Raw genomic sequence first — 24774 nt, 5'->3', positions numbered from 1 at the left:
CTATTAGGAAATGGGCAAAAGAGCTAAAGAGAGACTTCACAAGAGAAGATATAAAAATGGCAAAGAAACACATGAGGAAATGCTCAACATCCCTGCTAGTAAAGGAAATGCAAATAAAAACAACCCTGAGATACCACCTCACCCCAGTTAGAATGGCCTATACTCTGAACTCAGGAAACAACAAATGCTGGAGGGGCTGTGGGGAAAGAGGAACCCTTCTCCATTGTTGGTGGGAGTGCAAATTAGTACAGCCACTTTGGAGAACAGTATGGAGGTTTCTCAAAAAGCTCAATATAGACCTACCCTATGACCCAGCCATACCACTCCTAGGCATCTATCCTAAACAGCAAAACCCAAGATATCAAAAGAACATTTGTACTTCCATGTTTATCGCAGCACAATTCACAATAGCCAAAATTTGGAAACAACCCAGATGCCCCTCCACAGATGAATGGATCCAAAAAATATGGTACTTATACACAATGGAATACTACATAGCGATTAGGAATGGTGAAATATTGTTATTTGCAGGGAAATGGTCAGAACTCGAACAAATAATGTTGAGTGAGACAAGCCTAGAACACAGAAAACAAAGGGGCATGATCTCCCTGATATATGACTGTTAACAAAGGGAGATGGAGAGACAGTAGAGACCAAGTCTGTGAACACTGTATATGTGCTTGATACATTGTATACTGCATATGGGTCTACCTGACCTAGACAAGGGATGGGAAAACAGGTTGTAAGATATCACAAGAAATGTACACAATGCCCTACTATGTAACTGCACCCTCTTTGCACAGCACCTTGTAAAAAAAAAAAAATTTATGTTCAATTGATAATAAAAAAAAAAAAAAAAAAAAAAAAAAAAAGAAAACAAACAACAAATGCCGGTTAGGACAGGTGGGTGGGGAGAGAAATCTTCACACAATGTTGATAGGAATATAAGTCAGCACAACCACTGTGGAAATCAGTACAGAGGTTCCTCAAAAAACTAAAAATAGAGCTACCTTAGAATCCTGCTCTACCACTCCCCGGAATACATAGACTCAAGTCTGAATCAACATACAACACAGGCAACGCACACCCACGTTTATGGCAGCACTGTTTACAACAGCCAAATCATAGGACCAGCCTAGGTGCTCAACAACAAGTGCCTGGACCAAGAAAACGTGGTACGGTTACAGAATGGAGTTTTATTTAATTATGAAGAATGAAATAATGTCATTTGCAGGAAAATGGATGGAATTCGAGATCATCATGTTAACAAGCAAAACAAGTCAGACTTGCAGTGCAAAAAAAGAAAGAAAACACCAAGTGTATGTTTTCTCTCATATGTGGAGTATAGAGTTTTAAAAGTAGAAGGGGACCATGTGGGAGAGGAGTGGGACTGGTGGGAAAATGAAGGACAGAGAGGGTAACAGGACAGACGAACGTGATCAAAGTACATTATATATGAAAATGACATGATGAAACTCATTACTTTGTATATGTCTGCTAAGAAAAATGAATAATGCTAAGCAACTAAGAACTGATAACACTGAGCATAATGATGTGGGAAAAATATTGACAATATGTTAAACAAAAACAACTGGTTAAAAGCTAGCCCATTTTGTTCTAATGCACAGAGGAAAAAACTGAGGACTATATTCTAACATGTTGTGGGATTACATGTTTGAAACAATGATTATTATTTTCATAGGAAGAAATCACTGGGAAGACCATTTTCCACAAGTAAAATTACAGAATGACCATGAGTTTTCCTTGCTTCTTACCATCACTTTCCTCAAGGTATATCTTTTGCACCGAATGTCATCCATTAGCATTTCATAGGGCGTGAGCTGGTACTCAATGGGCAGGGGGTTGTACTGCCGCTGTTGGACCTTCTTAAGCTTTACTCCATTTCGCAAATCTCTCATCACCTGCACCCAGAATCGGGCCTAAAGAGACCAAGGTGAAGAGATAGCAGCAAGTAAATTTGTCCATTTTCTCTGAACAGCTACAGTCATCAGAATAAAGAGCATGGATCATAAAATATGGAGTAAACCAAAGAAAAACTTCTTTAGAAATTACATGTTAGGCTGGGCACTGGTGGCTTACACCTGTAATCCTAGCTACTCAGAAGGCTAAGATCTGAGGCTCAAAGTTCAAAGCCAGTCTGGACAGGAAAGTCTGTGAGACTCTTATCTCCTAGGAACCACCAGAAAACCAGAAGTGGTGCTGTGGTTTAAGTGGTAGAGTGTTAACCTTGAGCTGAAGAGCTCAGGGACAGTGCCCAGCCCCATGACCAACTCCTCACCCCCCAAAAAATTACATGTTAGGCTGTGAAAATATGGGTGGAAAGTCAAGAATTCATGGGTTCTAAAAGCGGAGGGGTCTGAATTTACAGCCCAGCTCCATCACTGTCTCGGTTGCATTAAGACATATCTCCCTGGGTTTCTGCCTTGCTTTGTGACTGGACTCATTTCCCACAGCCTGACTCTGGGTTTGGCTATATAATTTGCTTGGCCACTGGAACAGGAGTGGGTGTGATGAGACCAAGGGTTTCAAAAGGATATGGATGTCAGGCTTGTCTGTCATGTTTCCTTCTACTGTGAGAACAAGCCTGGATTGGCCTTGCTTCCCGGGCAAGACTGCCGCAGCTGTGGAGCTGCTCTGCAGACCCATGACCCAGGCTCACCCGTACTCTGTGCTCCAGGACTGTCGAGTGTTAGCTTCACAGCTTCACTGTGACCACAGCTGCCCAACACAATTGCCTACTAGCTTTTCTACTAGCTCCAGTTTCCTTATCAATAAAAGGAAACAGTACTGTATAACTAGCTGGGGAGGTCATAGTTGATCTATATATAGAAAAGGCTCAAAGTAACAATTCTTATGTTATCTTTGTATAAATTATTTAATCTCAGGGTTTTGGTTTTTTGTTTTTTGCCAGTCCTGGAGCTTGGACTCAGGGCCTGAGCACTATCCCTGGCTTCTCTTGGCTCAAGGCTAGCACTCTACCTCTTGAGCCACAGCATCACTTCTGGCTTTTTCTGTTTATGTGGTGCTGAGGAATCAAACCCAGGGCTTCAAGCATGCTAGGCAAGCACTCTACTGATAGCCACATTCCCAGCCCCCATAGTTTTCTTATTTATAAATAATACGTGCCTTACTGACCTAATTCTAAGAATTCTAAAAAAAAGTGAATGTTTGGAATTTTCTGAACTAATAGAACACCATAGCCTATTACTACTTTTTTTTTTTTTTTTTGGTCATAGGGCTTGAACTTGGGCTTAAGCGCTGTCCCAGAGCTCTTCAGCTCAAAGCTAGTGCTCTACCAGCTGAGCCACAGTGCCATTTCCCCCATTACTACTTCTTTACCAGAGAAATTATCATTCTTAATGTCATCTGTGACAAGTATGTTTATCTAGAGGGAAAAAATTCTAGATATAACATATATCAAATGTGTATATTCTTATTTTATCCCTTTTGTTCCCCTGACTAGTGACATTAGTTCATTCTATGAAAAGTCAGTCAATACAGTATTTGATTAAAATGCTATAGCTCATCCAAATTAATGTACCTAAATGTATTTATTATAAAAGCAACTTCATAAGAATTGTCTACACTGAATGAGCTAGAGGTATAGCTCAGGGGTAGAGCAACATAGGTGTGTACTAGGGTTGAACTCAAGGCCTATTACAGTGAGTGCTTTATCATTTCACTAACACCTCAAGACCTTTTCCTTTAGTTATTTTTTTCAGATAGGGGCTTACACTTTTTACCAGGACTTGAATTATGTCTATCTATGCCTCCCATGTAACTGGGATTACAGGCATAGTGGTTATAGTGGATCCCAGCATCTACCACTATGCCCATCTTATTTGGTGAGGTAGGATTGAACTTTTTATTTAGCCAGGCTAGAACCACAATTTTCCTAATCCTCACCTCCTGAGGAGCTGGGATTACAAGTGTGAGCCACTGTGTCCAGCCTAAAATATTAATAGGTTAATTAGAAATATCAGTATATTTTGTGTGCTAGTACTAAGGCTTGAGCTCAGGGCCTAGGTGCTATTCTTTAGTTTTATTGCTAAGGTTGGCACTCTATCACTTGAGCCACAGCTCCACTTCTGGCTCTTTGTTGGTTAACTGGATATGAGAGTTTCACGGAGTTTCCTACCCAAGTTGGCTTCAAACCACGATCCTCAGATCTCAGTCTCCTGAGTAGTTAGGATTACGGGTGAGCCACCTGTGCCTGGCTAAAAAGTCATACCAAAATTCCCAGACACACTGGGTGGTTCTAAGAAAATAAGAAAATATTTTACAATGATTTACTCAGAATTTATAAGAATCAAAATGCAAATTTATTGAGTAAAAATTTTTACTATAGTCCTCAACATACCCAGCATTTTAATACTGATTTATATGTGTAAACACGCGCGCCTGCGCACACGCACACACGTAGTCAATACTGAGGTGGGAACTTGGAATGCTGGTCCTGCGAGGCAGGTGCTCTACCACCGAACCACATATCTAGCCCTGCTTTGTAACAGCATTTACTTTAACCTGACATGAAGCATACCACCCTTACCCAATCGGCATGCTGTAGCTCCTCCAGGTCTGTGCCACATTCATCACTTTTTTCCATTTCCTGAATCTTCTTAAGATTCTACCAGTTAAAAAACAAAGAAAATAGACATGAAAATTGCATTATGTCTCAATTAATACTCCTCACAGACATGTTCAGATAAAATACATATAAGAGTAGCATCACTGAGAAGATAATACAGAGTGTATTCTCCCAATTCTGAAGTCCATTAAAATGGTTTCATTTTAATGGTTGCGTGTGTGTGTGTGTGTGTGTGTGTGTGTGTGTGTGTGTGTGTGTAAGGTGGACCACTGTCTCCCTTGTGAAGCATCTAGTCACAGCATTAACTCAGCTTCTAAAGCTATAGAGGCTGAAGGTTGTTTCTTCTCCCTCAACTTCTAACACACTCAATCTGATATTAAGTCTCATGGATATTTTTGTTTCACTTTTTTTTAACTGAAGGTATTTTCATCTTTATGGCAACCCCCTTACTTCAGCCCTATCTGTCCTGGACTCTCTCACCTCATAGCCCATAGGCACTCTCTACTTGCTACCTCCCTTCCTGCAGACATCAGGACTAGAGAACTCTCCAGTTCCTCCAAGAAGCCTCCCCTTATAACCTTCTATTACAAAATTCCCTCCCCTCCTCTTCCCTCCCCACCATCATGGGAACTCATACTGACCTGGGGCCTCTTTCAAAGCATGAAGCCAAATTCCATCTTCTGAAGCTAGTGCAAACTTTGGCAGTTTCTGGCCTTTGATATATACATATAGACATATATGTGTGTGTGTATGAATACGTGTGTATGTATATATATATATATTTCTATTTACAAATTTCAATGGATTAACACATCTTAAATTGCATCAATCCTACATTTGCAACTTAGCAAAATTCTTGACGGTTGAAGCATATATTCACATATTAAATAGATTTTGTTTCACATCATTCCTACTAATATAAATTCAACCCCAATATATTTCACTTTTTGCTGAGATGTTTTCTGCCTCTTTCCCTTTAGTCTAAATGTAGTATATGAAACCTAGGTTGCTTATGAGAATATAAATGAAACATTTCTAAACCATTTATTTTTAGCTTCCAAATGTACCAACCCTCTGCAAAATGAGTATCACACCACCTACATTTTTCTATACAATAATATAGTGTTACTGTAGAAAATAAAATGACATTGCTCTGACAATTTAAAGAACATGTAGTATAAATAATGCAGCATTTTTCTGGTTATTTCAGAATGTATTTTCATAATTATTTCAAAAGGAAAACTCAACACTGGAACATGGTAAATTACACAGGATTCTAGACATTCATATGTAGTAAGAACAAAGGAGTATATTCTCAGGAGAGGAACACAAAGGCACAATGCCCATGTGCATCTGGTCATATAATATCATATTGATCAACATGAACTCCAGGAAATGGAAACAAGAGGTTTTTTTCTTTGTTGCTGTTCTTTTCTTTTTGTCTTGTTTGTTCATTTTTTTTTTGTCACTGGGAGGGTAAGGGAGGTACAGAAGTGGGGGGCAAAGGGTAAACAAATGCAGCAGTGGAACTCACTCACTAGGTACTATGTTGAAAATTAACTATGTAACTTGTGGGCGAGGATGGGAGGGAAAAATGGGGTGAGAGCGAGGGAAGGCGTGACACTGTCCAAAAAAAATGGACTTATTACTTGACATTACTGTAACTCCTATGTATACCACATTTATAATAATAACAAAATTTTAAAAAGGAAAGTCAAGTTTCTCTTTGAGATGATGTAGTAAGATATTTGCCACTCCTCTCTGTCCTGTGAAGGCTGATCCTGTAGGAAGCACTATTTACTCAATAACCCATAAAGCAAAAGATAATGCAACCCTGGAGGTGGAGGTAGGAGGATGTCAAAGTTGAGGCTAGGCTGGGCTACACAGTGAGATCTTGTCTCAAAACAAACTGAAAACAATCTGAAAAAGAATCTGAAAGCATCCTTAATCTTGGTAAGCGTATGTTGTTATGTACTGAGAAAAAGAACAATAATGATCTTCAGAATGGGACTAAGTTTAAGGATGAGAAGAGAAGGAAAGGCAGAGGAAACAGAGCAGATGATGGGGCAAAATCTGGCAGGAAGAAGACTACAGTCTCTCAATTGTTCTTTCTGCTCCAGTTTCTTCCCCATTTGGTCCATTTCTCACTCTTCTTCCTTACAGCCCTCAAACTGAGGGACCTGGGCCAACGAGTACAAGGATATGTTAGAGAGCATTTAAAGGGGCTGGGAATATGGCCTAGTGGAGGGAGTGGCAAGAGTGCTTCCTTCGTATACATGAAGCCCTGGGTTCGATTCCCCAGCACCACATATATAGAAAATGGCCAGAAGTGGCGCTGTGGCTCAAGTGGTAGAGTGCTACCCTTGAGCAAAAAGAAGCCAGGGACAGTGCTCAGGCCCTGAATTCAAGCCCCAGGACTGGCAAAAAAAAAAAAAAAAAAAAAAAAACAACAACAACAACAAAAAACAAAAAACAAAAACAGAGAGCATTTAAAACAACAGGTATACATTGCAAGTTTCCTGGAGTCAGTTTAACTCAAAGACACGGCAATGCAATGTCATGACTGTAGTCCTCACTGCTCAGATGGCTGGGATCTGAGGATCATGGGTCAAAGCCAGACTAGTCAGGAAAAGTACCTGTAATTCTTATTTCCAATTAACTACACAAAGTGAAGCTGTAGCTTAACTTGTAGAGGGGCAGCCTTGAGCAAAAAAGCTTAGGGACAGCACCTAGGACCTGAGTTCAAGCCCCATTGCTGGAGCATGCATGCACACGCACACACGCACACGCGCGCGCACACACACACACACACACACACACACACACACACACACACAGCGACAGAAGCCTTAGTAGGCTGCACTAGCTGCTGGGAGGTCTCCCCAATGCTCACTGCTTCATCCCTCCCCGGGAAGCTCTCAGCAAAGGCTGGAAGCCAGGGCCATGGCTCTCCTGCAGGCCCCAGCCATTCAAGTCACAGCCCCTGGCTTCTCTTTAGGATTTCTCTGGTCTCCACTTCGTTCTCCATAAACCCAAAGTTTCTCCCTGATCCTGCTGTCTGCGCCCCACGGTGCACCCTGAGCATTCTTCCATTCTCTTAAGTTTTTTCTACTTCCTGGGTTAACTCAATTCACACCATGAGGCAATTAAAAAAAAAAAAAAAAAACAAACACCGTAACAGAAATATGCAGCTATATTAGCCAAAATCAAATGAGCTTTAGAGGTAGAAGTTACATACCCCTCAGAGGTCAGCATGGAAATCCTCCATGCTCTTCTTTTTTTTTTTTTAATTATTTTTTTTATTAATTGAACATAATTTTTTTTACAAGGTGTTGTGCAAAGAGGGTGCAGTTACATAGTAGGGCAGTGTGTACATTTCTTGTGATATCTTACGACCTGTTTTTCCATCCCTTGTCTAGGTCAGGTAGACACACATGCAATATACAATGTATCAAGAACATATACAGTATTCACAGACTTGGTCTCTACTGTCTCTCTTTGTTAATAGTCATATATCAGGGAGATCATGCCCCTTTGTTTTCTGTGTTCTAGGCTTGTCTCACTCAACATTATTTGTTCGAGTTCTGACCATTTCCCTGCGAATAACAATATTTCACCATTCCTAATTGCTATGTAGTATTCCATTGTGTATAAGTACCATATTTTTTGGATCCATTCGTCTGTGGAGGGGCATCTGGGTTGTTTCCGTATTTTGGCTATTGTGAATTGTGCCGCGATAAACATGGAAGTACAAATGTCTTTTTGATATCTTAGGTTTTGCTGTGTAGGATAGATGCCTAGGAGTGGTATGGCTGGGTCATAGGGTAGGTCTATATTGAGCTTTTTGAGAAACCTCCATACTGTTCTCCCAAGTGGTTGTACTAATTTGCACTCCCACCAACAATGGAGAAGGGTTCCTCTTTCCCCACAGCCCCTCCAGCATTTGTTGTTGCCTGAGTTCAGAGTATAGGCCATTCTAACTGGGGTGAGGTGGTATCTCAGGGTTGTTTTTATTTGCATTTCCTTTACTAGCAGGGATGTTGAGCATTTCCTCAGGTGTTTCTTTGCCATTTTTATATCTTCTCTTGTGAAGTCTCTCTTTAGCTCTTTTGCCCATTTCCTAATAGGCTTATTGGGCTTGGAGGGGCTTAGTTTTTTGAGTTCTCTGTAGATGACCGATATCAGGCCTTTGTCTGTTGCTGTGCTGGTAAATATCCTTTCCCATATCGTTGGCTGTCTTTCTATTTTAGTGGCTATGACCTTAGCTGTGCAGAAACTTTTTAATTTGTAGTAGTCCCATTTGTTGAGTCTTTCCCCTATTTGTTGTGTCCCTGGGACTCTATTCAGGAAGTTCCTTCCTGTGCCTATAAGTTCTAGCGTCTTTCCTACTCTGTCCTTCAGTAGATTCAAGGATTCAGGTCTGATGTTGAGGTCCTTGATCCATTTTGAGTTGATCTTGGTGCATGGTGATAGACTTGGGTCTACTTTGAGTTTTCTGCATATGGCTGCCCAGTTCTCCCAGCACCAGTGGTTGAAGAGGCTATGTTTATTCCATTGTATGTCTTTAGCTCCTTTGTCGAATATCAGTTGGCTGTAAGAGTGCGGTTTTATTTCTGGGTCTTCAATTCTAATCCACTGGTCTTCCGATCTGTTTTTATACCAATACCATGCTGTTTTTGTTATGATGGCCTTGTAGTAGAGCTTGAAGTCTGGTATTGTGATACCTCCTGCACTATTTTTTTTTTGCCTGGAATTGCTTTGGCTATTCTAGGTTTTTTGCTGTTCCATATGATTTTATGGATTGGTTTCTCTATTTCAGTGAAAAATGTGGTTGGGATTTTGATAGGTATTGCATTGAATTTGTATAACAATTTGGGCAATATGGCCATTTTCACTATATTGATTCTGCCTACCCATGAGCCTCCAAGAATGTGTATAGCCTCTGTGGTATCCTTTGTTGTTGAGGGTTACCTTTAATCCACTGTGATCAGATATAATACATGGGATGACGTCAATACTTTTGTATTTGCTGAGGTTCTTTGTGTGGGCTATGACGTGGTCTATTTTGGACTATGATCCATGGGCTGCTGAAAAGAAGGTGTATTGGGTCTCTGTAGGGTGAAAGGTTCTATATAGGTCTGTTAGATCCATTTGGGAAATGGTGTTATTTAGGTCCTCAGCTCCCTTACTAATCCTCTGGGTGTTGGATCTGTCTCTTGGAGAGAGAGGAGTATTAAAGTCACCCACTATGATTGTGTTTGCATATATCTTGCTCTGTAATTCTGTGAGAATTTGCTTGATATATGTAGGGCCTCTTTTGTTCGGTGAGTATGCATTTATCACCGTGATTTCTTGATTCTGGATTTTTCCTTGTATTAATATGTAGTGTCCTTCTTTGTCTTTTTGAGTGGACTTTAATGAGAAGTCCAGCTTGTCTGAGATCAGAATGGCTACACCTGCCGTTTTGGTGGGTGCATTTGCTTGGTAGATCTTGCTCCATCCTTTCATTCGAAGCCTGTTTTTGTCTCTTGCTGTAAGGTGGGTCTCTTGTAGACAGCAGATGTCAACTTTTTGTTTGTGAATCCATTCTGCCAGTCTACTCCTCTTTATCGGGGAGTTTAAGCCATTTATATTTAAAGAGATCAAGGATAAGGGTGTTTTTTCTCCTTTATTGAGAACATGATTAAGCCCTCTGCTCTGGTATTCGGCTCCTTCTATTCCAATTATGCGCAGATTATATCTCTTTGTCCATTAGTTCCTGGATTAGTCTGCCCTGAAGCTTCACCGTTTTTTGGAGTGTGATCATTTTCTGGTTGTTGTCGGCTCCTTCATTGTCCAGGCAAGAGATTCTCGATTCCATATGGTCAATTCTTTGTGCTGTGGATTCAATTGCAGAGTTTATGGATGTCAGAGAGCTATTTATGGTTGTCAGATCAGCTCTGATCGTGGAAATTTCTTCCTTTAAAGAGTTGTATTTTAAATCTATTTTTTCATGCATTTCAATTCTCAGGATGTTAAGGTCTTCTTTAAAGGAGGCTTGCATTGTATCCATTTTTGCTTCCATTTCTTTAAACCAGGCTTGCATTGTATCCATTTTTGCTTCCATTTCTTTCTTGGCTTCCTGGGTGTCCTTCCAGATTTCCGCTCTAAACTCCTGGAATTGTTTTCTGATTTCATTTCTGACGCTTTCGATCATTCCTGTTAACATGGCCTCATTTGCTTTTTTAGTCTCCATCTCCTCTTCAGTCGTGCTGCTTTTTGGAGCTGGTGAGTTGGCTTGCCCTTTCATGAAATGAGTTATGTTTCTTTGTGATTTGCGCATCTGGAGATCCGTGGATGGCTTCTCAGGTTTGGTTTGTAGCTCTTTCCTCCCTCCTGTGTAGGCGTGTCTACGGCAGCAGGTGCTGCCGCTGTGGCCTCGCCCACCAGTGCAGGGTACGCCTACCAGAGCGGGTGCTGTCGCCGGGGGCCCCGCCCTCCTGTGCACTGTGCGTCCGCTACAACAGGCACTTTGGCGGGGATATGCCTCCCAGAGAGAGCCCTGGGTTGTTGGGTTGTGCTTGCGCCCTCCCGTGAGTCCGTTGGAGGAGGCGGTATGTGTGGGGCCCAGTGGGATCGACTGTCCGGGTGTGGCTTGGCACCCTCAGACCTCGCCTCCACTGCGAGGGGGGGGGACGTGATCAGGCTCAGGTGACCCTGCTGGGCTGGTATTGCCCACCAGTGCCTGTGATTTTAGTTGTAAGAGTCTGCGAGGTCCAGGCACCTCGGGTGGGGCTTGCACAGCCGGCCGTCTCCCGGCCCCTATTGGGAAGGGGACGGGGCCGGTTCTGCCAGTTCAGGAACTTGGGGCTGCTCCGCCCTTCCCCTGCTAAACTGACTTCCCAGCGCCTGATGGGAGCTTCCCGCCTGATTTGGGGGTTCTTTGTTCCCTCGGGGGTGGGGAGGGGGAGGGAGGGAGATTTAGCTTCTTTGTCGGGCTTGGGTCTCTGATAGCTGGTCTCCCGTTGGGGGAGGGGATAATGGGGGACTCACTGTTGCTGCTTTGTGTGTGTGTCCTGCGCAGCCGTTGGCCCTTCAGGGGTTGGCGAAGTGTCGTGGTGGCTTCCCCGGTTCCCCCTTTCTGCCGTGCTGGGTTCCCTTGTCCGAACCCGGTGTGGACCCGAACTTCTCGTCGCTGTCGGTGTTGTGTCTTCGTCTGCACCCTGCCTTGTGTCCGTGGGGTCTCCCGCTATATGAATTCTGCGCTCCTGGCAGCCTGTCTGCCGATCGCCGGGTTCCCCTTTCCCAGCCTGACCCTGTTTGGGCCAGGGTCGGCTGGTGGGGGGAGGGTGCCCCAGAGAATCTCCAGCTCCGTGTAGGTTTTCGGTTCTTCTTTTTTGCTCCTTTTTGTTTTCCTGATTTTCTCCACTGCTTCTGGATGCTGGTTTTGCTGGGTTCGTGATGGGGTGTTGGGTGTTGGAGTTCCCAGCTCACTATTTAGTTGGTGCGAGTCGGGGTGCCTCCCTATTCTTCCGGCGCCATCTTTCTCCTTCCTCCATGCTCTTCTTGATAACCATTATTCAAGCCCAGTGCCAGTGTAATCCTAGCTATTCAGGAAGCTGAGATCTGAAGATTCCAGTTCAAAGCCAGCCAAGGGAGAAAAGTCCAAGAGATTTTTATCTCCAATTAGCCAACAAGAAGCCAGAAGTGGAGGTGTGGCTCAAGTGGTAGAATGCCAGCCTTGAATGGAAAAAGCCACCGAATAGTACCCAGGCATCAAGTTCAAGCCCAATAGTGACACCAAAAATAAGGGAGACCCTCATTCCTTTGGAGTGCATCTGGTGCAGCTTGGGTAGAGTTAATCTAACAGGCAGGACCTCCAACTCACAAGGGCGAGGACCAGTTAGGTCACCCATCTCCCCAGCTCCTGTGACTGCACTGGGACTGGTTCCCAAATTGGTTATTTCCAAACTTCTATGACCTGTTTGCCTTTCTGCTGGAGTTGCTGAACGAGAGGTCAAAGATTAGGGCTGTGAACTGAGTTGGAACCTGTTTGTCCTGGGGTAGGAGAGCCTGTCCTAACAATAGCTGAGTGTAAACCTTACTGTCCTCACAGACTTCGCAACTATGTGAACCAACAAACTCTTCTCTTACCCTCCCCATGCCAATGGAAGTCAGAATTACAGCTGAAAGTCAGGAATTAATATGTTATCCAAGCACTAGCTAAAAAGCCTGCTGTACCAGAAGAGAGTAAAGGAAGGGGTGACACTCCAAAAAGAAATGTACTCATTACCTGACTTATAAAACAGTTAACCCCTTTGTACATCACCTTTATATTAACAATAAAAAAGGGAAAAAACAACAGTGAAAAAAAGCCTGCTGCTTGATGTATCCTCGTCCTTTCACCTTCATTTCTACTGTTATCTGACACATCCCTGATTAAATAAAGGACTTTATGGTCAGTAGCTATATCTGTGCTGGGATCAATGCCCTAACCTCCCACTACTAAGAAAATTGGCCCATTCTTCATAATATGGAAAAAAGCTTAAATAAATGGTCCAAAATATCATGAATCTTTATTATTCTCAACAAAGGAACACGTGGTAGATCAGACATTCCACAGTTGTATGATCCTAACTAATTTACTCATCCATAAAATGTGGATGGCAATAGCCATCTTACTAATTTTACATAAAATAGTACAGAGGAAATGCGGCAACCCAGGTCATGCTAAGCATTTAGTAGATAATAGGTATCATAAGACAGTGAACCTCTATTAGGATTTGATTGTGAACACTTACTGCACCATTGAAACTTTTTTTTTTTTTTTTGGCCAGTCCTGGGCTTGGACTCAGGGCCTGAGCACTGTCCCTGGCTTCTTTTTGCTCAAGGCTAGCACTCTGCCACTTGAGCCACAGCGCCACTTCTGGCCATTTTCTGTATATGTGGTGCTGGGGAATCGAACCCAGGGCCTCATGTATATGAGGCAGACACTCTTGCCACTAGGCCATATCCCCAGCCCCCATTGAAACATTTTGCTTTCATGAAATAAAAAAAAAAAAAAAAATCAAGCATGTGGCTAAAAACCTCACTTTCTACTGAACAGAAAAGACAAATGAGTTCTGTTAACCTAAATTAAAGATGGCTCTTGTTTCAGAGGCATGGTATGTCAATTATACCAAGTCTCTTTTAACTTCTGAATGAAATTCTGACTTTCACTTGCACATATGTAGCTACAGGCGCCAACCTGTGCTTGGAATCTGCTGAGAAACTCTAATTGGGACCCACATGGCAATTAACCACACCTCTCACATAGCGACTCTCAAGCCAGCAATTAGAACCCCTCGTGCCAACATTTCCAGTTCTTGGCATAAAAGAAGTAATATCTATGCTGTGAACCACAAGGACCATATGTCAAATGCTCAGAGTATTTTTCATTCACTTACATAGATTCAATGTCAGCTTCTATACAAGAGCTCCTGTTATGATTAAATTTCACAGGTGTTTTTAAGATCAGTACTTTTCTCCATATTGTTAACCATTTAAAGTTGTGTGTGGATATCTTCAGTGGTGACAAGAACAATGACACAGAGCAGACAGGAGATGTAATTGTTGTTGGGTAAACTGAGCCAGGTGCGTATAACACCAACATCCACAACAAAACAGCTCAAAAAAGAAACAGTAAAGAAAAACAAGAATTCTGAAGATTATCCTGATGACGATCTAATTAAAACGAAAAAGTGGCAACCATGCACACAGACATTTGGTGGTAGATTCCTCCCATCAGAAGGTGATATGTTCAACACATGGAGGGATACAGCCTGTTTTAGATCTAGGGAGAAATGCCTAGGCAGCTTAAATGCCACAGTTGCATTGTTGAAGATGTTGGAAATGGACATGAGTAGAGGGCAGGTAAGCACTCTGAGAAGCTGATGAAAAAACACACTTCAATGTGAGTAACATGGATGTCTGTGGCTTCATCTTGCTGAGTCTATTCAAGCAGAAGGCCTGTCACAAACAGGTATCTAAGTTCATGTGTAACCTACACTACAAGACAGCTGGTCCAGAGGCTTGAATTCAGGTCCTGGGTGCTGTTCCCTGAGCTTCTGTGCTCATTAAGTCACAGATCCATTTCTGGCTTGGCGGAGGTGGGAGGTTAATTGGTGTTAAGAGTCTCATGGATTTTCCTGCCCAGGCTGGCTTCAAATCATGATTTTCAGATCTCAGCCTCTTATGTGGCTAGAATTATGAGTATGAGCCACTGGTGCCCAGAATACTTTCCAAGTTTTAAATTTAAAGCCAAAATAGTTGAATCAATACTTCAAAACTACAAGCTATATACCTGTGACTCATACCTAGGAAGCTAAGATTAAGAGGATCGTGGTTCAAGAACAGCCTGAGCATAAAAGTTCATGAGACTCCTCAACTGAAAGCTGGGCACAGTAGTGCCCACATATCATCTTAGCTATAAGATGAAATCTAAAACAGACAGATCACAACCCAGGTATGTGCCCAGGCAGAAAGCCAGAGCCCATCTCCTAAATAACCAGTATGGGCCGGAGGCATGGTTCAAGAGGCAGCATGCCTAGATAACAAGTTCAAACCTCACTATTAAAAAGAACCCCCACATATCCTTATTAACATTTTCTTTATAGTCAACCAGAATTGTGTATAGTTACACATTAAAGTAAAAAAGGTAGCACTAAGAATAAAAAAATCAGGATTATAATGGCTTGTTGGATTGCTAATCAAATAGAAATGGGATATGAAATTATAAGGACAAAAAGTTAATATAAAAAATCTAAAAATCATCTTTGTAAGCCAAGCACTGGTGGCTCATAACTATAATCTTAGCTACTCAGGGGGCTGAGGTCTGAGGATCGCAGTCAGACGCCAGCCTGGGTAGACAAAATCCATGAGACCTATCTCCGATTAACCAGTAAAAAGCAGAAGTGTGACAAGTGGTAGAGGGCACTCAAGTGAGAGCTTGAGGCAGTGAGTTGAAACCTCAGTACTGGGCACTAATGTGTGTATGTGTGTGTGTGTGTGTGTGTGTGTGTATGTGTGTGTATCAAAGGTTAACAAACATTAGTTCAAGTTCTGGCTATTCATCTAACTTGTAGAAGTTTAAACAAACACAGAAGAAAACCCAGAGAAAAAAGGAAGCAGTAACTTTTTCCTCTTCTTGATCACACAGACATGCCTAGCTTCCTATCAGTCTCAATCAGCCCCTTGGCAAGTCAGGTCTCCTAGCACTGGCCCTTATGTGACAGGGCTGACGGTAGCAGCTCACTTCTCTTCCTACCTTCCTCTGGCTAAATCCACAGACAGTTACAGATTCATTAATGTTTCTACTTTAAAGCAAAACTATCTTTAAAACAAAGGAATTCCATTTGTAGAAGACTGAACTTGTATCTTGCAGATTGTGGAAGACACTGACTGCATCTGTAACTGAACTATTTTCTATGTAGTCATACGTATTTCCAGAGAGAATATCATCCCTAGACTTCAAGGCCATTGTATCTGCTACATTCCTTCTTCTCTCGGAGGGCTCTACTGGTCCTTGAAAGAGAGGGTCAGCGATGTGCATATGCTCATGGGTGTTCAGTGACACATGCTAAACGAATGAGGGAAAGTAGTACTCAGTGGACAGAGTTCTGCGAGCCCTGGCACACAGAGACTTGTTTCATGCCTAAAAAAGCATTCAGAGGGCTGGGAATGTGGCTTAGCAGTACAGGGCCTGAGTTCAAGCGTCAGGACTGGCACACACACACACAAAAAGCATTCAGAGTGTCAGTAATCACAAAACTAGATTTGCTTGTGGATCACACCTGTTATCCTGGATACTCAGGAGGCTGAGATCAGAGGACCATGGCTCAAGGCCAGCTTCTTTTGCTCAAGGATAGCACTCTATTACTTGAGGCACAGCACCACATTCAGTCTTTTCTGTGTATGTGGTATTGAGGAATCAAACCCAGGGCTTCATGCATGCTAGGCAAACACTCTACCACTAAGCCACAGTCTCATCTCCAAGTTCATGGGACTCATCTCCAATTAATCATTTCAAAAGGCCAGAAGTGAGATGTGAATCAAGTGGTAGAGCAGTAGCCTTGAGAAAAAACAAAACAAAACAAAAAGTCCAGGAATAGCACCAAGGTCCTGAGTCCAAGCCCCAGTATCAGCATACACAAATGTGCACACACAAAAAACAACAACAGCAGCAAGAGCAAAAGGAAACTAGACTTTATGGCCTCCCCATTAGATGCCTGGCTTACCTTTGTAGCATCTCCTGGGATGGTCCTACTGACAGCTCTGCCTCTTGCCCTTCTATCCTGCTCCTGCACCACCCACCTACTTCCTTGTCCACCCATGTCCTGGTCTTCCCATGGGCTGCTTGCTTCCCCCATTTTCTTCTGCAGCATCATGTCCCAGCACAGGATGCGGTGTCAGCCCCTTGTGCCAGCATCAGTGCCCTGAATGAACTCACCACGGCCTTCCCACACCGAACTGGGACGGCTCTTCCTAGACTGTCATCCCTAGGGAGAGGCGGGGGCCACAATCGCCTCACTCACCACTGGACTCCCGGAGAAAAAGGAAATAATAGCCGCACTTAACACACGGCTTTGTTGTGAGGACTCAGTGCAGAAAGGCCCTAGGATGGGATCCAGCATAGTGCAAGAAATAAATGTTGGCAATTACTAATTGTAGTAGCATCTGTCATACCATCAAATAATTGTTGTACAAATGAATAAATTTTGCCAACTGGGCCTAGTTCTAAACTTCAGTGTCTGAAGATATCTAGAAACAGTTATGACAGTCTGTCAAAAGCTTTCACCAAAATTCCTAGTTCATTCATTGTTGTTCCTATATGGAGCTTTATAGACACTTCGCTCACACCTAGACCTCCTACCCAAGCTCCGTTTCTGCTGGTGAATCCTAACCCTTTCTATCAATCACTCTGGCAGCTATTTTACTGACATTTGGTCAACTGTGTTTGGAGTTCCCTACTTATACAAAGCAGTGGTTACTGTCTAAGTGGCAAGCCTGTCAAGGTTATGAAGGGCAAGCAGAGACTGAGGAAGGAAGGACTCAGGGAAAAAGTGGTCCTCGGGTAATGGGAATGAAAGCTGCCTGGCTTTCAACAGCGACACAGGACTCCGGCTCTTTCTCCCAAGTACACAAATTGTCCTCCAGCAGAAATTGTTTCAAAATGAACAAAAATCAAGCGTCATTAAATACAAACACCCTACCATTCAGCACCTCACTCTGGACAGCAGAATGGGGCTGTGTGTGCAGACTGGGTGTTAACTGGTGTACATGACTTGGGGTGCTGTCTCCTGGCTTGTACTCACCAAGCTACTCAAAATTTGATAAGTATTAGGTCAAAAAAGTCCACCTCACTGATAGGGCTCCAGTGTTATGTGAGCTTAGGAAACAGCAAGGGAAACATGCCCAGAAGAGTGCTACATGAGACATTTCCTGACTATGTAAAATGATCCTTGCTCTTGAAGAAGTTCACTGAGGAGACAAGTGTAATTAGCAAAGTATAAGTGACAGAGAGAAGCCAGAGGACAGTGTTGTATGAACCAACACAAAGAAAAAAATTAACTCATAGCTGTAGAAGCATTTCACAATAGTGGCCCTCTAAAGTTAGGTTTCAGGATTAAGTAGGCATTGTCATAGAGAGGGGAGGGAAAGGGGAGCTTCCTGGGATGGAAGGCTGGATCTTGTTAGGAGTGTAGGCAGGACAAGCAGAGCTGGTGGGGAATGGTGGGTGACAGCCCGAGGGGCCAGGCTATACTGATTTCAGTGCTTTAAACTTTGTAACTACAAGGAACAAGTGTTGACAAGATCTTCACACAGGCAAATCACATTGGAGGATAGACTACATGAAAAGAGGGAAAACAGGAGGATCTACAATGGCTCTAGAAAGTGATGTCAAGCCACCACATAGATCAGACAGGCAAAGTGAGAAAGAAAGCAGGCTCTGAATTCCAGAGGTGATTCAGAGTACAAAGGACCATCTGAGCATACTTGCTCCCAATAAACACAAAAGACACAAGACAGACAACTGCAACTACCACAGCTGATCCCCCCAGCACCCTATCGAGTCAACACCCATCTAATGTTTAAGGAATCAGGAGAAAGGCCTCTTCCCTCAGCTGGATTACATTCTACTGGCAGAGGTCAAGACCAAAAGAAAGACCACTGGGTTTACTTGTAGATTTATAGGCACATTCTAATTACTACAAATGAGGGAAATCATGCAGCCTATGTTTCTTTGGGTCTGGCTTACTTCACTTAGTATAATTTTTTCCAAATCTTTCCATTTCCCTACAAATGGAGTGATATCATTCTTTCTGCTGGAAGCATAGAATTCCATTATGTACATATACCACATACAACATTTTCTTGATCATGATTAAACAGCAGTCTAAACATTCATACAGTGAGACAATCGCCAGGGCTCACTAGGTATGTGTATATAATCATATAAATAAGGCATCCAGGGGTGGCCTAAGGAGGTGACTTTCTAGCTGAGACATGAAGGAAGTGAATGGACACGCCAATTGAAAGGGTGAATAAATAATCTACAAGAGGAGGTTAAGATGCCAACAAGAAACTAATTAAGCACCGAGGATGGAGTCACACTTGAGAAGAGCTCAAAGACCATGTAATCAGATAATCAGAAACGACAGTCCACACCTGTAGAACCTGCATTGCTGAAATCTAAGTCAGCTTAATTATATTGGACATCTGACCGCTCAAAGATCAAAATGTTTGGATATTCTACAATAGCATAGTGTTAAATTATAATACAAAAACAGAAATTAGGACATTAGAAATCTTTTATATGCCTTATAAAGTTCTGGCTGCAATAAACAGAATGTAATGTTTCTTAATGCTCACTACTTGTACTGCCTCTTTGTGACTATTAGGAACCTTTCAAAAAATATTTAGTTATGGGCTGGGAAGGTGGCTTAGCAGTGGAGTGCTTGCTTTGCATGCATGAAGCCCTGGGTTGGATTCGTCAGCACCACATAAACAGAAAAAGCCAGAAGTGGCACTGTGGCTCAAGTGGTAGAGTGCTAGCCTTTAGCAAAAAGAAGCCCAGGACAGTGCTCAGGCCCAGAGTTCAAGCCCCAAGACTGGCAAAAATAAAAATTAGTTATTTTAAAGGTAATGTACAGAGGGGTTAGAGTTACGTAAGTCAAGTAATGAGTATACTTCTTTTTGGATAATGTCACCCCTTCCCTCACTCTCTCTGAAACTTTCCCTCCCATCTACACAGAATATTCTTTTCAGAAATTCTCTACCACTAGATTATAAAACAAAGAACTTATTTTTAGATTCTACTGATATTAATCTGATGGTAATATTTATGTTGAGTTATGGGTTGGTTTAACTATTTTTTAAATCCATGGATTTTTTTCAGAAAAAGGGCTGTAGCATGCTGAAATTTGATTAATATATTTCTAACACTGAATTTCTTTCCTATAAGATCTCAAATTTAAAATATAAAATAAAATAGCATAAACTAATCTCATAGTAAATATTATAGGATATGCTCTTTACATGTTTATATGTGCACATTTTGCCTATGGGGTAAGACTGATATGAAAACGAGGAAGAGCTTGTTGAATGAATACAACAAAGGTTTGGTCTTCTGCAGTGATTTTGATGGCTTCACAGAACCTTACCCTCCCCAATTTTAAACCTAAATAAACTAGAGAAATTTAGCAGTGCCCAATCTGGGGTAGGATAGGCAACAAAGGTGAAAATGAGACGTGGAAACTAAGAAAGAAGCCATCAGCCCGGGAACTGAGGTGTTGCAACTTCATGTCTCCTGTCACTTGGTGTGTATATTCTGGGCTCCTGTGCAGTCCGCTGATTAACAGCTCTTGGGGGAGGGATGAGAGGAGGGCAAAGGGGGGCAGTATTATTATTCTTATCTAACACTGGGCAGGTGGAGTCCCCTCCCCAGCCACTCGGAGCAGCGCCAGGAACTTTTGTTTGGCCCAATCGAGGTGGTCAAGGAGTGAACAGAAGAGGCTGCAAAACAGATCCAGGGGCTAGAGAGAGGGGCATCCTGGGGTTGGAGGACACACTCAGGGAAACTGAGATCCTGAAATGTAGATTAGTTGCAGAATCCACATGCGAGAAACAAGGGACAAAAGCATGGAATGTTCATGAATGTGCATGTCATCCCTGCACATGAGCTATGAAGTAACTCTAGCTTCCTAGTCTTATTCTAGCTATGTCCAGGTGCTGTGACTCAGGCTAGTAATCTCGGCCTCTGGGTAGGCAGAGAACAGGAGGACCAGGCCATTTAGGGCAAAAGTCAGCAAGATCTTACCTCAACCAATAATCTAGGTTTGGTGTTTCACATCTGTATATATTCTACCTCAAGGCATAGGTGTGAGAATCACGCCTGTATGGCCAACCAACCCTAGGTTAAAAAGCACAGAACTATACTTAAAAATAACCTAAGCCACAAAGGGCTGAGGATGTGGCCCAAGTGGTAGAGTACCTGGACAGAAAGAATAAAGTCCTTAAACTCTAGTACCACCAAAAAAAAAAAAGAAAAGAAAAGAAAAGTTCTTAGTATTTGGTATTTCTGTAATATTCTGTCTTTTCTTATTTTATATCTCCCTCTTATCTTATTCCTAACTTGACATGTATCTCCTCTCTCCATCCTGTATGTGTGAGCCCCATCTGTGAGCACACTTGTGCACGTTCTCTCATTATCCCTCTTCTCCTCCAACACTAAATTTTATTCTCTCTGGCTCAGACATTCTTTTTCCAAAGCCTGCATAGAAGTATCCACCTCCCAACTAACTACTTTTCTAAATGGTTTCAGGATTTCAAAAGGATGGAAGTAAGCATTTTATTTTCTATATCAATTTTTAAATATTATCTTAAATTGTACAAAGGGGTTTCAAAAGCATGTCAGTTTGTGAATACAATGCATCTTGATCCATTGTATTTTAAAATAATAAACAAACAATGTTGCAATCTCAGACTGACCTTTCTCAATTCCAATAAACATCAAAGCAGCTGTACTCACCTCCTTTGCACTCTTAATTTTGGTCAGGAATGTATGCAGCTCCATGGTCTCTGCAAATAATGCACGGCACACAGCCTGATAATGATTCGGTGCCTCTGACTCGGTTGGGAGATGAGCAGCACATATCTGCAGGAGAGACGAACTTGGTTATTTGGTTTTCTGATACCTTAAGGACAGATACATCCAGTATTCCTTTGTTTTCCTATCAGCTAGGCAATTCCCATCATTCAAGGTGTAATGCAACCAGCACAAGACCATTGGTGAAGCCTACATAATGAGTGAAAAGGGTCAGCTAACAGATTCCTTGCAGCATGGGTGGGCTGACTACAATTAGCTTTTACGTGAACGTGAACAGACACATGTAAGTTTTGACTAGGAGCAGAAAGGGAAAACCATCATTTACTGAATATTGACAGCAACTTAGGTACCAATTATTGTGCATGCCAGGTATATATTTGACATGGCATATGTAAAACAGTATATTACCACTTACTAGTCAATGTAACCCTGAACCATCTCCCATGTTATAACAAAGAAAAATGAGGTTAATAAAAGTCAGGTAACTTGTCCAGTCACAGAGTTCAATATATGTTGGATTTTGGCAGAAAAACATGCTGACCTTAGAAGTGGGTAACAGGAAATGGAGGAAGGAGGGGGTGCGGAGTGCTGAGCCTGCTGCTGCTGCTGCTGCAGCCTTGATGTTCTTGGTTATATAAAGCCCATAATTTCCCCAAGATGACTATGGGTAAAAGAAGAAATTTAACATCATGCTATTTACCTTGTTAGAATGCAGACATCTTCTTACTACTCCAGAGGAATAACTTTATCTTTCTGCTAAACAATAATTATGTATCTAAATACAATAGATAAAACTTAAGACTTCTAACTTAGCACAACAGATAAACCTTAGTTCTACAAAATTGATGTTCTCAGAAGTGGCACTGTGGCTCAAGTGCCTTGAGTAAAAGGAGGTCAGGGACAGGGCCCAGGCCTAGAGTTCAAGCCTATGAGCAGCGAGAAGTACGTGCGTGCACACATACAATGTTCTCATTCCTTAGCAGGATTAACAGTACTGGAAGAATATCAATACCCAACTTCAAACTCTATTACAAAAATGTAGTAATAAAAGCAGCTTTGGTACTGGCAGAAGAACAGGCCTGAAGACCAATGGAATAGAACTGAAGACCTAGAAATGAACCCGTAGACCTAATCTTTGAAAAGGGAGCAAAAACAATAACAACAACAACAAAAAAAAAACAACAACCCAGGATGGAAGAAAGACAGCCTCTTCAACAAATGGTGTTGGCTGAACTGGCTATACATGTGAAGTTAGACCCATGTATATCACCCTGTGCCAGAATCAATTCCAAATAGATCAAAGACCTCTGGGTACTATGAAAGCATTACAGGAAGGAATAGGAGAAACACTAGGGCTCCTTGGCACAGGTCAAAACTTTCTTAATAAAGACCCAGAAACACAACAAATCAAAAAAAGGTTGGATAAATGGGACCGCATCAAATTGCATGGCTTCTGCATGGCAAAAGATAAATAGAGGGGCTGGGGATATGGCCTAGTGGCAAGAGTGCCTGCCTTGGATACACGAGGCCCTAGGTTCGATTCCCCAGCACCACATATACAGAAAATGGCCAGAAGTGGCGCTGTGGCTCAAGTGGTAGAGTGCTAGCCTTGAGCGGGAAGAAGCCAGGGACGGTGCTCAGGCCCTGAGTCCAAGGCCCTGGACTGGCCAAAAAAACAACAACAACAACAAAAAAAAAAGATAAATAGAAATAACAAGATAAACAGAAAGCCCACAGATTGGGAGATCTTCACTAGCCGTACAACAAACAAGGGCCTCATATCTAAAATATACATACAACTAGACAAGTTAAATCCCCCCCCCAAAAAACCAATAGCCAAAGAAACAACCTCCCCATTAACAAGTGGGCTAAAGACTTAAAGAGAGACCTCTCTGAAGAGGAAATAACAATGGCTAATAGACATATGAAGAAATGCCCAATATCTCTGGCCATAAAAGAAACACAAATTGAAACAACACTGAGATTCCACCATAGCCCAGTAAGAATGGCCATTATCAAGAAAAAAATAATAGTAGGTGCTGGCAAGGGTGTGGACAAAAGCGAGCGCTACTACACTGCTAGTGGAAGTATAAACTTTTTCAACCACTCTGGTTCCTCAAAAGATTAAACATAGAGCTTCCCTATGACCCAGCAATCCTACTCCTAAGCATTTATCCAAATTATCACAAAGGCCATACTAAAGCTACCAGCACAACCATGTTCACTGCAGCATTATTTACTATAGCTAAGATGCAGAATCAACCCAGATGCCCCTCAGTAGCAGAATAGATCAGGAAGATGTGGTACATATACACAATGGAGTTCTATGCCTCCATCAGAAAGAATGACTGTCCCATTTTCAAGGAAATGGAATGACCTGGAAAAATTATATTAAATGAAGCAAGCCAGACCCAAGGAAATATAGGTTGCATGGTTTCCCTCACTTGTAATAACTAGAATATGTCTATGATATTCTTAGCAGGGGATCGCAAAAGCCCAATCACTAAGTGCATAGGGCCATATATAATGAAACGTATCAAAATGATTTCTGAGAATTAGAAACAAAAGGTTCTTTTTATGTCCTATATGCAGTTTTTTCTATTTTGTTTTCTTTTTTAGTTTTCTGTACCCTTTATCTTGTATATAAGCTTATCTGATGCATGGAAGGGAAAGGAAATCATAGAAACAGCAGGACAAAGGATGAGCTAATGCAACAATGATACTCATTAGGCACTATGTTGGAAATGAACTTTACAACTTGGGAGGAGGAGAGCAGGGAGTGGTAAGTGGGAAAAAATGAGAGATAGGGAAACAGTGTTCAAAAAGAAATGTACTCATTACCTTACTTTTTTTTTTTTTTTTTTTTTTTTTGGCCAGTCCTGGGCCTTGGACTCAGGGCCTGAGCACTGTCCCTGGCTTCTTCCCGCTCAAGGCTAGCACTCTGCCACTTGAGCCACAGCGCCGCTTCTGGCCGTTTTCTGTATATGTGGTGCTGGGGAATCGAACCTAGGGCCTCGTGTATCCGAGGCAGGCACTCTTG

General features: G+C 42.2%; 1 protein-coding gene across 3 annotated transcripts in view; it reads right to left on the bottom strand.

Annotated features, from left to right (window-relative positions):
* The window catches only part of Spire1 (spire type actin nucleation factor 1), a 175713-nt gene that overhangs the window by 53250 nt on the left and 97689 nt on the right, over nucleotides 1-24774 (bottom strand). For all 3 annotated transcript variants that reach the window (XM_048363613.1, XM_048363614.1, XM_048363615.1), the window contains 3 exons: nucleotides 21657-21782; nucleotides 4571-4648; nucleotides 1776-1940 (listed from right to left, as the gene is read on the bottom strand). In XM_048363613.1, coding sequence (XP_048219570.1) covers nucleotides 1776-1940; nucleotides 4571-4648; nucleotides 21657-21782 — 369 coding nt within the window. The remainder of the gene's footprint in view (nucleotides 1-1775; nucleotides 1941-4570; nucleotides 4649-21656; nucleotides 21783-24774) is intronic.

This window comes from Perognathus longimembris, chromosome 15 (assembly GCF_023159225.1).
Source record: "Perognathus longimembris pacificus isolate PPM17 chromosome 15, ASM2315922v1, whole genome shotgun sequence".
In the NCBI taxonomy this organism is placed as follows: Eukaryota; Metazoa; Chordata; class Mammalia; order Rodentia; family Heteromyidae; genus Perognathus; species Perognathus longimembris.
The sequence above is the reverse complement of the archived record's forward strand: the minus strand, read 5'-3'. Positions and strand labels throughout refer to the sequence as shown.